This window comes from Equus caballus, chromosome 24, assembly GCF_041296265.1.
Source record: "Equus caballus isolate H_3958 breed thoroughbred chromosome 24, TB-T2T, whole genome shotgun sequence".
NCBI classification, from domain to species: Eukaryota; Metazoa; Chordata; class Mammalia; order Perissodactyla; family Equidae; genus Equus; species Equus caballus.
The window spans coordinates 15,218,909-15,230,785 of record NC_091707.1 but is presented as its reverse complement, the minus strand read 5'-3'; the positions used below and the strand labels follow the sequence as shown (position 1 = coordinate 15,230,785).

Here is an 11,877-nt window from a genome sequence, read left to right as displayed (position 1 = left end):
TCTTGGCCAGAGTTCTTTTAGCCACATCTTCCTCCCTCCCTTTTGTTTTGAAGTCTCCCCAGGCCTACGTCTTGGGGGACCATAATTAACAGGCCTTTGTTCCAGTGGCCTCTGTTCTCCTGGCCCACTTCCCTGAGTGATGTTTTGGAACAACCAGTGGGTCTGGGGCTTTCATTCTCCTGTCCCCTTAGGGCCTTGTGGTCTCTCTGAATTTCAAGCCTCAGATTTCACGAGAGATCTTCGCTGGGCAACACTGGTGGCCTGCCCTGCCTTGCCTTCCTGGCTCTAGGTGCTATAGAGCCAGGAGCAATGAGTGTTTCTGGAGGAGGGGAGCAACTGCCCACCAGCTGGGCTCTGAAGTGAAGTTCTACTCTGGGTTACAGGATTCCTGGAAAGATGGTGTCCAGAACCAGCATCACGCTCTTTGTAGGTCTAACTAGGTTCTGATGTGGCACCAACATCTGGTTTTCCCTGGAGATGTTTACATGCAACTGTTCTGTGGAACCAGTCCACCAGGCAGCTCATCCCACCGAGAAAATGTGCGCAGATGAGTTAACTTCACGACTGAGCTGAACTGAATGGCTGCCAGTAGCGTAGTAATGTGTTTTGAGAAGCTTTGAAAGAGAGAGAGGAAAAGCTGGTTTCCCATCTCATTCAAATAATTTTCCATTCCTCAGGGGGAGAAAGGAAAGTCTGAGAATCCAGCAGAATTAATGCAGGTTACCCATTACTTCATTTTATAATGTTTGGCAAGGAAAACATGTAAGTCAGTTAAATCTGTTTATTTGGCTCTTCCAGGCATTCCGTGTAAATGGGGCCTGGCTGGAGGGGACAGTGCAGTTACTTCTGCTCGGACGCCTTAGTGGAGAGAACGAGGTCTGTCTTACAAGCAGGGCGGGCAGCACCTGCATTCTAACAGGATCATCAGGGACCCAAGGGTTTACTTGAGCATTTGCAAGCAGTGGCCGTCCTGCTCGTGAAGAATGAGCAGCCCATCTCTGAGCCCTCAGGCCGTTATGGAAAAGCTGTTCCGGGTGGCCCAGGTTCAGCTCCTGTTCTGCCGGTGCCAGCAGCGTGACTTTGGGCAAGCGGTGAAATCTCTTTGCACATCCTAAGGAAAACTGCCATGTTCAGAGGATTGTTGTGAGAATCCCATGCCACAACAGATGTGAAAGTGCCTTATAACCTGTGAACCAATGTAATAATGCGTTCTAAAAAAAATCATGCTTCACACTGACAGTAAGAAAGGCAGGTTTTCAGCTAGAACATGGCAGCAGGTTGGGTATTGGATCTGTAGAGTATCAGGATTCTTGGAAGGAAAATATTGACTTCCCAGACCAATTCCAAACATGCGTGACCGGTACTGGCGAAGAGACCACCTTGTAGGACGGCGTCCAGTGCCGTCCTTAGTGGAGGCCATAGGCTACGTTGGTCCCGCAGCAGACCTGGCCGCAGCTCATCTCAGCGGCAGCGGGTGAGAGCGGAGCCCGCGCGGGGCGGACGAGGACGACATCAGCTGAACACCGGCCGGTCAGACAGTGCTGGGCACCTGCTCACACCACTGCGTTTCTTCTCCACAGCCATTGACTCCACTCCAATTGCTGTCTGCATTTTACAGGGGAGAATTCTTGGAGAGATGTCCAAATTACACAGCTAGAAAGTAGCAGATCAGGGAATTCAATCTCAGGTCTGACTCCCTTTTGGACCCACACCCTTAACCTCTGTTAGAGGGAGAGGAGTATAGCAAGGCTTGTTTCCTGCCTGGAGGCCCCAGTGCAGAAACTGTCTTTTCCTCTACAAACTCTATGAGGATGACCCCGGAATTCCTTAGGGTTACCCAGAAAAATAAAAATAGAGAGGGAGGTAGAGATGCTGACACAGGTCTGTAATATTGTTGCTTAGGATTAGCTAGGAGCAGGGCCCCTCTCAGGACGGTGGGGTCTCAAGAGGACCCTGGACTCTCCCTTCTGAGATTTTAGGACAGATGTTTCAAGACTGCCCTCTGTGAGGACAGATACTATGTTTTTCGTTTCTAAGGATTCTCTTCAGCATTCAGTGCCTTGTACATCATTAAAAAAGAAATATCTTGTGTCCAGTAGAAGTAATAGAAATGAAAGCAAAAATAAAATGCCCCCTCTAGGCCCTACCCTTTTAACACTTCTAAAAGTGCCAGCTCTGAAGCCTGTGGCTCTGCGACTCTCCACGGCTGAGCTCTGAAGGCCACGCCTGCACTGTTCTGCTGGGCAGCTGAGGCCCACCCGGCCCCGCCGTGTTAGCGAGGAAGCTTCACTCCCATCTACCTTCTGGTTGAAACGTCCACTGAATTCACCGCACGACTGGAGGAAGGAGTAGATGTGACTGGAAGGGAAATGGAGCTATTTGGCTTTGCATTCACGACTTTTGGTCCTCTGGGATTCTTGTTTTTTTTCTAGTGGTGTTTACAAATAAAATAAACAGACATGAAAGCTTCAGTGAAACGGAGAGAGAACGCTCACTAACAGGGTGATGCTGATTCACGCATGTCTGTAGTTTCACTTGGCGAAGACTCTCTTTTCATTTTTCTCATTCTTTGATTTTTTTTTCCCTTCCTTGCTGATAACATAGATGTGGAAACATCTTTAATATGTTATTTTGTAACCAACGACTACCTTATACTTCACATCCATTTGGATCATTGTGAATGTATCCGCAAGGAATTTGACTGGAAAGGAAAAGACGTAATGATGCCCGGAGGCCAGGGGCTGTTTTATCCAGTGCAGAGGCAGAATCCTGCATTCTCACTGGAAGCCAAACCTGGGACTGTATGACTGGTGCCCACTCACCAGTGTGTGAGAAAGGTCTGGGTGAGTTGCTGAAGCTCCCAGGGCCAAAGAAATGATGCTCAAAGCACATAACCTGCCAAACAAAACCATCAGTCTTGCTTCTCTGTGAAGGATTCCTATCCAGGTACCTTCACTGGACCTCAGTGAGGTCTGATCTTAAGACAGAGTGTCCCAGCTTTCATCTTCTACTCCTGTCATTGGTGAGTTCACTTTCTTGTGCTTAATATCCTTTCCCGGTAGTTTCCTAGGTAATTTACAGAGTGGTCCAGTGGGAGACCCTCATGCTAAAGATAAGGCAGCCTCATCCTTCTTGGCTTCACACTTACTGGCCATCTGACCTTGCCACTTGACCTTTCTGAACCTCAGTATTCTGCACTGCCTACTTCACAGAGTGGCTATACACATAAATTCAGTAATGTGTGTGAAAAGACTCTAAAGACTACAAAGCACTATGCAAATTTAAGGCCCTTTCATTTTCTTCATAATTTTAGAAAAAGCAGGTCATTGTTGGTAAGTGAAAGATAGAATAAAGAAAAAATACTTTTTCATTTTGTTCAAATAATGCTTATGGTAAAATCATATAAATTGGAGCTGTTGTATGAACCATTTTTGAATATGTAGGATTCATTAGTGTGACAAAATAGAAATATATTGAACTGATGTATCAGTTTACAATTAAAAAAATTAGAAGTGGATGTATTTTGTAACCACATCGTAGCAAGTATTATTGGAATACTTTTTAATCCATAATCAAGGTGATTAGAAAGCTGGCTGCTTTGCACTGCTTAGGTATAACGTTTATACAATTATTCTATTTATTTAGAATCCCCCAAAGTAGAACAATTAAATTAGTATAATTAATTATAGGTTAATCAGAATTATATAACTTATTCTACTGATGCAGATTACTCCTTCATTAGGTATAGAGAATGGTTTTTTCTTCCTAATTCAAATACCTTATATTTACATAGTGCTTTGTAATTTTCAAGGCCTTTCACAGACACTACTTAATTTGAGGCTTAATATAAACTTTCTGTGTTTTCCTCTCAAAGTAATATAGGAGGTGAGACATTGGTGACCCCAACAGTCCCAGGAAACCTGAGACTCAGTGGATCCTAAGGCACTGGTGAAGCCAGACTTTCCTCTTTGATGCTCTCCGAGCCCCGCCTCCCTTCCCCGTGGTCCTTGCCACGGTTGTATTTGTATATTCATTTCTGTGATGACTTGGCGAATGCTTTTCTCTTCCAGGAGATGTGAAGTTCCATGAGGGCAGGACTGGTGTGTTTGCTCACCTCCACCTCCCCAGCTCCTCACACAGTGTCTGGCATTTAGTAGGGCTCAGAAGAGATTTGATGAATGAATGAATGCGTCCAGAAGGTTGCCTGTTACACTACGTAGGGTCTACTTTTTTGAGACTCCCAGGAGAAGTTTCTTTGTGGTCTTACTATTGCAAACAACATTGTTTCTCTGAAACAGTTGGTTTGTTCTTAACCCACAGACACTCTCAGCTGTGTCCCCATTCATATTTTCCTGTTCTTGTTGGCAGTAAGAAAGTTTAGAAATGAATTGTGGTTGACCCTTAGCAGGTGTGTAGGACTTCACAGTATATACTTTGTGCACTGGCCACCTTCCTGCATACAATTTATGCCCCGTTCCTTACTTTCCCTTTTGCTTTCTTTTTTTTTTAACCTTCCTTTTGTTTATTATATTGCATATTTTCTGTGACCTTTACTATTGTCTTAAACATATTTGGCAGCAAGGCAGGTTATAAAAAATAGTACTCATATGAATGGCCCTTAATGTACTGGAGGCAACAGATTAAAGGTTAGAATTTCAAGGATGGGATATTTTCATACGACTAATTTATTTCAAATTTTGGGGTTTTTTTTTTTTCATGGTGAAGTGGTGGTAAGAATTGATGTTCACACTGAGATTCTTGGGTTCTAGCAATGTGAGATCATGTAATTGCATAGAAATGTGGACTTTGCTGTCCATTCCATGTTTAGAGTGTGTGTGAGAAATAAGAAAGTCACCTGAACAGTGCTTTGCCAAAAAGGTTGCTTGGTTCTCTCTTGGTCTGCTCCTGCATCCTTTACTGTGTGGAGATGTGGTCGAGGCAGGCTCTTCTCTGGCCCACCACTCTGTTTTGCTCTGTCTTTCCTCTGGGCTTCAGGGATGTCAATGAATGGAGAACTTATTTCCCACGCTGAGAGCGTGGTCCAGGCTAGACCATCTCGGGCATTCTTTTGACTCGAGAAATGCTGTCTGACCCATCACGTCCGCAAATTAAACCTTTAAAATAGTTCCAGCCACAATTTCCATGGTGCTCAAGTGACCAGATTTGTAGCACCAGCTTCTTTGTGCTTCTGAAACTCTCGTGGCCCCGCTGTGGGGGCAGGGAGCCGTGTTTACGCGTGAAGCGCCGCTTTCAGATAGACTCACGATTGTGTGACTTTCAGTATTCGCTATGTCCTCACTCTTGGCCAACACAAATATGTTATCACATCCGACCTTCCTCTGCATAAGAATGACTTTGGAAGGCCACAAGATTCTCTAATAAACAAGTAATGAAGGAAATGGGAGCACCTGCAAAAGGAAGGAAACCCTCAGACTGCAGATTGGGAGATAAGACGTAACAAAGCAGTCCACGTTCCTGTGAAGTGATGGGCCCTTCCAAGAATGCAGGACGCTGTGACCGCTCCGATGGAATTCCTGCCTTGGAACACTTGTTCCAACACAAGCACTCCAGGCTAGCCAGACAGGGAAGATTGTCTGATCCTCTGTCACTGAATGAACCCCCGCCTTCACCCCAGGACCTCCCCTGACCCCACCTAGGAGGCAGAGGAGGGGAAGCTCCTGGTGCCATTACCTTGAAATTAACTCTTGAAGGGCGACAACTCCCATAGGTAATCTGCTAATCCCAGCCCTTCTCCTGGTCCCCTGCTGCCCATCCTCGCTTCCCCCACCCCAAATCTTTGGAGGTCTGTTTGTGAGGACCGTCCTTAGGGTTGGGAGGAAAGATGCTCCCTTCTTATTCTTACTGAAGAGACATCTCAGCCTCCATTAGCCTCAGTTTCCTTCTCTGAAAACAATCCAGTGAGACTAGAGGGTCTCCAAAGTCCTTGCACCTCTGATTGCTTTACAGTATTAACCGTTTCCTCCTTCCAAAGATGCTCGAACCTCTCTAGAAATGCTCGTTTGACTTCTCTAGATTGTCTTTGCTTCTTTCACTCCTTGTAGGAATAGAAGGCTCTGGATTCAGACTCCCTGGGTTCAAATGCTTGCTTCATAACTTGCTAGCTATGAGCTCATAAGCAATTTCCTTAAACTTTTTAAGCCTCAGTTTCCTCATCAGAGGGAAAAAAAGGAATAATGGTAATGATTATTATGCCCGTTTCCCAGGTTTGTTGTGAGGATTAGGAGAGAAAACCCAAGTACAGCATCTCATGTTCTTTTTTTCTTCCTTCCTCTCCCCTCCTCTATCTTCCTAGCTTTCTCTCCTACTCTGCCTACCACCTCCTTTTCCCTCTACTTTCCTCACTCCCTCCTCTTCCTCGCATACTCCTCTGTACAGCTTGGGTAAAAGAGAATCTAAAAGGGACCACCAGCCAGATATTGGGCAGGAATATTTGAGTTCCTAGCCCCTGTTTCACTCCTACCTCCCATGATGACTAGGGAGGTGAGCCCAGAGACCCTGTGTCTACAGCATCAGCAGGTAGCACAGGGGGACGCCAGGGGCACAGAGCTGCAGGGACAGGTGAGAAGTGCTTGGGTGCATTTCTTTTTAAAGTGGATACAAGCACATCTAGTCTTTTAAAAAGCCGTTCTCAGATGAAGCAATGACCTCACCTTAGTTCAGGAAGTTTCTTAAACCATCTGCTGCCTCGAGATTCGTTAGGTTCTCAGAGGGGTTTTCCTTTTGGACCTATGGCCACCACGATGACTGAGGGGACCGCGGGAAGGTAGAGAGGGGGACACGGAAGAGAAAAAGGAGAGAGGAAGGAACAAAATACAAGTTGGTATAGGTAGGTGCCTGGCGTACTTTGGAGTTGGTTTGGTAAGGAGTTTGCGGTTGAGTTTTAGGAGAGTTTTCTTTTTAAACCATACCTAATTCATCCTGAAGCTCCACTGCTTAGGAAGCTGTGAGGTTAGAACTATATCTACAGATGAGCTGGCAAACAGGTGACTAGGATCCCACAGTCAGTGGTAATTATGTTTCACCTCAAGTGCCTGCCCTACCAGTTTGTAACATCTGCCGAGAATGCTGTGTTGAGAAAGATTCTGAGGCAGTACTACAATTTCTTATCAATGTGTGCCATTGGCAAAGCAAGAGTGATGGGTATATAGGGACCGTGTACTTGCCAGTTATAGATTAAGATATACAATGATGACATCACCATCTCAAGCAGGGGCAAAATAACCTAAGACTGCTCCAAAATATAGGGTGACATGCTGAAAGAGGAAGAGAGGAGTGTTCTTTTCTTGGGGTGAGGGTGGGAGATGGAATGGGGATGAGAGAGTGGAGAAGACAGGGCTGCTGCAATGAATTGGGAAGGAAAAAGAACTTGTTGCATAGGAGGGGGATATAGAATATACATGGACCTTAACTCTTTGGGACATGAAGTCTTATGAAACAGTGCTTTATCAAAAGTCTCTCCTTGCATCTGTTAATGTTCAGCCTCGCTAAGGTGGACTCCAGTAATTCAGCGGGACATATCTACTGAGCGTAAATGGTTTTCTAGGTTTCCCACTGATGTTTCTGTCTTAAGCTATTGATACTTGCAAATAAAAGGAAAAACAGTTTAATTCAAGTGTATGGAAGAATCCTTGCTTGTCCTCAATTTCCTTGATGAAAAGTTCAGGCTTTTAGATAAATTTGACTATATCAAAGGCTTTAAAAGCTGTCTCCTGCTTTGAAAATAGTTTCTATTACAGATGATAATTTAAATCTAAGGAATGAAGCAAAATTTGGTCATGGGTACTCAATACAAACTCAAATTGGAATTGTCCTTGTGTCCTCAAGGTGCTTAGGTTCATTAGAATAAATTAGGGACCCGCCCCATGGCTGAACGGTTAAGTCTGCAGGCTCTGCTTCAGCAGTCCAGGGTTTCACAAGTTCGAATCCTGGGCACAGACATGGCACTGCTCATCAGGTCATGCCGAGGTGGCATCCCACATGCCACAACTAAAATATGAAACTATGTACTGGGGGGATTTGGGGAGAAAAAGCAGGGAAAAAAAAAAGAAGAAGATTGGCAACAGCTGTTAGCTCAGGTGCCAATCTTTAAAAAAAAAGAATAAATTAGAATGTCTTCCAAAAGGTTTTCATTTAAAAAAAAAAATATTTGTATGTATGTTATAATGACAGTCACTATTTCAAACTGCCAGGTTTGTAACTGTAGGACACTTATGTAGATTTTTTTCTAGGTGTCATGATTTTGCAGTTATAAACTCTCAGCTTTCTGAAGCAGCACAATGAGGACATGTGTAAGAAATTATGTATTAATGTTTGTTTTCTCCTTTCTGTACTGACTCCCCCCACTTGCTGTATTAAACAGAACCTTCATTCCTATTGATTGCACCTTCATATTTTTTTTGTGCTCAGTTCACAGCTTCATATTGATCTCCCTTCTCTGTTTTTATTCAAACCATCCTGGCTGCTTTAACGTATTTACCAAACTCCTACCATAAGCACCTTCTTACACCTTTGCTTAAAACCGCCCAGCAGTTTCCCAGTGCCTATAGGCTAAAGCCCACTGGAGGCGTGCATGCTGTATCGGCCCGCAGCCCCATCCCCGCCCTCTCCGTGCCTCATGACCTATGCCCCTGCCACGTCAGACTTCTTACGGCTCCCTCTGCATTCCGTGCTGAGTCTTATCTCCGGGGTTCTGTATGTAGCATTTCTCCTCCCTTCGTCTTTTTGTCCACCAGGTAAACTCTTACCCTTTGAAATCCAGCCCAAGCATTGTCTTTAGTCACCAAGCCCTTCTGTCTGCTTTCACTTTGGTTTTGTCCCTCCTTGCTCGCGCAGGATCTCCAGGCTGCATGCTGTAGTAGGACCAGATGGATCGTTAAATAATTAAATACTTTCACAGGCCCTGGGGACCCCAGGAGCTCCCAGTGATCCGGCAATTAAAGGGTTACTGCCTGTTCCAGCAGGAGGCCTCCCGGGACCCTGTCCCAGCGCTTTGGCTCTATCCATTTGCGTTCAGCAGGTAATACTTTCAATTTCCCCCTTAATTACATGGTTTTCCATCCTTTATGGTGTTGCCTCTTGCACACTCTTCTATCTCTCCTCCTGAATTATAGCTTCTATGAAGGCAAGGATACAGTCTTTCCCAACGGAGAATCCCCAGCATCCAGCACAGAATCGAAAATGAAGTAGGTGCTTAATAAATGTGGAATGAGAATGAGACCGTCTCCCGGGGCAGGGGCGGGATGGTGTAGAAATGACCGTGAGCTGATTTCTGGTTGGCTCAGAACCTCCCCATGCTGGTTTCTTTTATAGCAGTGCTTCTTATCTAGGGTGATTTGGTCTCCCAGGGACATCTGGCAATGTCTGGAGACAGTTTTAGTTGTCACCAGTGTGGTGGTGGGGGTGCTCCAGACATCTAGTGGGTAGAGGCGAGAGACGCTGTTGAACGTTCTGCATGCGTAGGGCAGCCTCACAGCAAAGAGCTGTCGAGTCCAGCATGTCAGCCGTGCGCAGGTTGAGATGCTGCTTTACAGCCTTGGCAAAAAGTTCCTTTCCTCCGCACTGCCTCCGCACTCCCCTTGTGTCCTCCGTTAATGCCTTTCTCCCTACTGTCCCCCGTTCCATGGTTCTGGTGAGTCTGCACCCAGGAATGGAAGACCAGAGGCATTCCTTTTTCTTCTCTCTAACTTTCCTTTCCTTTGCTGCCTGAGGAGGTCCCTTTACACCTTGTCTCTGCCAGAGTCCCTCCAAGTTTAAGGTCCCTCCCTTCCTTACATGCCTAAAAGTGAAAGTTGTTGAACAATGTGTAAGATCTGAAGATTACTTGCGCACCACAACATATTCAAGACAGTGTCTGGGATCCGAGAGAGAACTAGTGAAGGACCCAGAGGACACTCGAGTCTGGATACCTGACTGTGTCTGAAGGACATCAAAACACCCGTGGAGCATGGGGAAAACGGGCCGCCGGTCAGTTTTGTTCATGTGGAAGGAGCCCATTGTTCCCTCCTCGTGAGTGGCTGGTTTTGTTTTATCTTTATGTAGCCACTATCCTCTTTTTTCCCCACAGACTGACTCATTCTTTTTGTGATCTTTGTTTTAGCCTTTTTTTTTCGGTTTCTTCCGATGAACTCTTTATTTTCCTGCATAATGTCAAAATATTTTCTTCAAAGGCAATTTCCTTTAAAAATAAACTGTTATCAGGAGAGAAGCTATGTTCACAGCTGGTAAAGGCATGATTAAATAATCCCCATATGGGGAATTAAAAGGCAATTTCATAATATAGCTGTAGAATACAAAGAGAAAATCGAAGGAAACATTCCAGTTAGTTAAGAAAACTTTTAATGAAATGAGGTGTTTGAACTCTATTTGATTTTTGTTTTTTGTTTTTTTTTTGCCAGCTTCCCATGTGTGCGTGTTTTACTTGGTTGAGAATTTGTAAGAGGTTATCTTCAGACAGTTATAGGCTTCCTGAGAGTTTGGTTAACCTTCTAATTACATATAAAATAGTCTACCAAATCGTTACGCTAAATGTTTTGGACGTAAATTTGACATGGGTCCTTATTTTACTGCCAGTCTCCACCTTAGCTCTGTTTTTTATTTTTTATTTTTAGGGTTATCATAAGTCCAAGAGAAAACACGAATATTTCAAGAGAAACTCCTATAATCTTGATGTTCACGGAGTGCCACAGACTCCTTTGTCCATGAGTAGTGAAAATGTGAAGGAAGAGAACCTACTTTTGAATCAAAGAGACTGGGGCCCTGCCAGTGACCAGCGTGTGACTCTCAGAAACCACCTAACCTCTCTGGGCCTTAGTTTGCCTCATTTGTAGACTGGGCACAATGTTACCACCCTTCAGGTTTGTGCCAAGGATTAGAGTTTATGGGTGCAAAGCCCTTGTCACAGTGCCCGGCAGGTCGTGGCTGCTCAGGAAACAATAGCCGTAATCGTTATTAGCATCGTTGTGTCCGTGATTCAGAGGACACCAGCTTTTTCCATCAAAGTTTTCACTTTGAAACTGATAAAATGTCAGAGCTACCAAAGAGGAGTTTGTAAAATGCATGTCAGAATTTCTAAGACCACAAATATACAATTCCAAGCTGAACAATAATTTTCTGCCTATCATTTTGGGGCCAGTATATGTTGATTTTAGATGGGAATTCTTTGATTTTTTTTTTTAGCATCATTGGGTATGGAAATCCTGTACTAGTACCAGACATCAAAACAATTTACATAGCTGTATTTGTGAGATAATGTAAATTCCATAGAAAATCGTGTTTGAATGATTATAAATGTTATTCCAGTATCAGCCCAAGATTTTTAAATAATTAATTTAGCTATTAAATTTAACATTATTTAAATATAATCAAAATGATCTAAATGTATCTTTTGAATATTTTGAACTTTGCAAGTTGATTTCATTGTATACGTTGACAGCTGAGGTAGCCTGTCTCATAAAGCTATATTAAATCTTGAAAAAAATGAAACAACTTAGAAAAATCTTTCCAAATTCTGTGAAATGACTTTCTATTTATTGTTCACATGTAGCTCAGAATATTTTAATGTATGCATGTACGCTAAAATAATCAAAATTATATATTCTAAAACCACGCCTTGAGTTTCTATAACACAAGTGACACACGCTCTGGAATGGGGTTTGAGGAGCACATTTAGTAAGCTGATTAATGACTCTCCGTAATACAGGATTTAAAGTCTTCTTCCAAAGCATATTTATCTGTTTTATTTCTCATGAAACTTTGAATTTTATTTGAGTACCTCCACGTCATTTTTGTGTTTATCTTGAAAAACCGTATTTAACATTTTGTAAAGATTTCCATTAGTATTAATCCAGTAGATTAATT

The 11,877-nt window shown here is 43.7% G+C and overlaps 1 protein-coding gene across 1 annotated transcript; it reads left to right on the top strand.

The window, feature by feature from the left end:
* Positions 1-1,349: 1,349 nt before the first annotated feature.
* Positions 1,350-11,623, top strand: LOC138920507 (uncharacterized). The gene is made up of 6 exons (XM_070249160.1): positions 1,350-1,474; positions 6,498-6,579; positions 8,551-8,753; positions 8,918-9,037; positions 9,132-9,203; positions 10,629-11,623. The coding sequence occupies exons 1-6, from the start codon at positions 1,350-1,352 to the stop codon at positions 10,720-10,722; spliced, it is 696 nt and encodes a 231-aa protein (XP_070105261.1). The 3' UTR covers positions 10,723-11,623.
* The last annotated feature ends 254 nt before the right edge of the window (positions 11,624-11,877 follow it).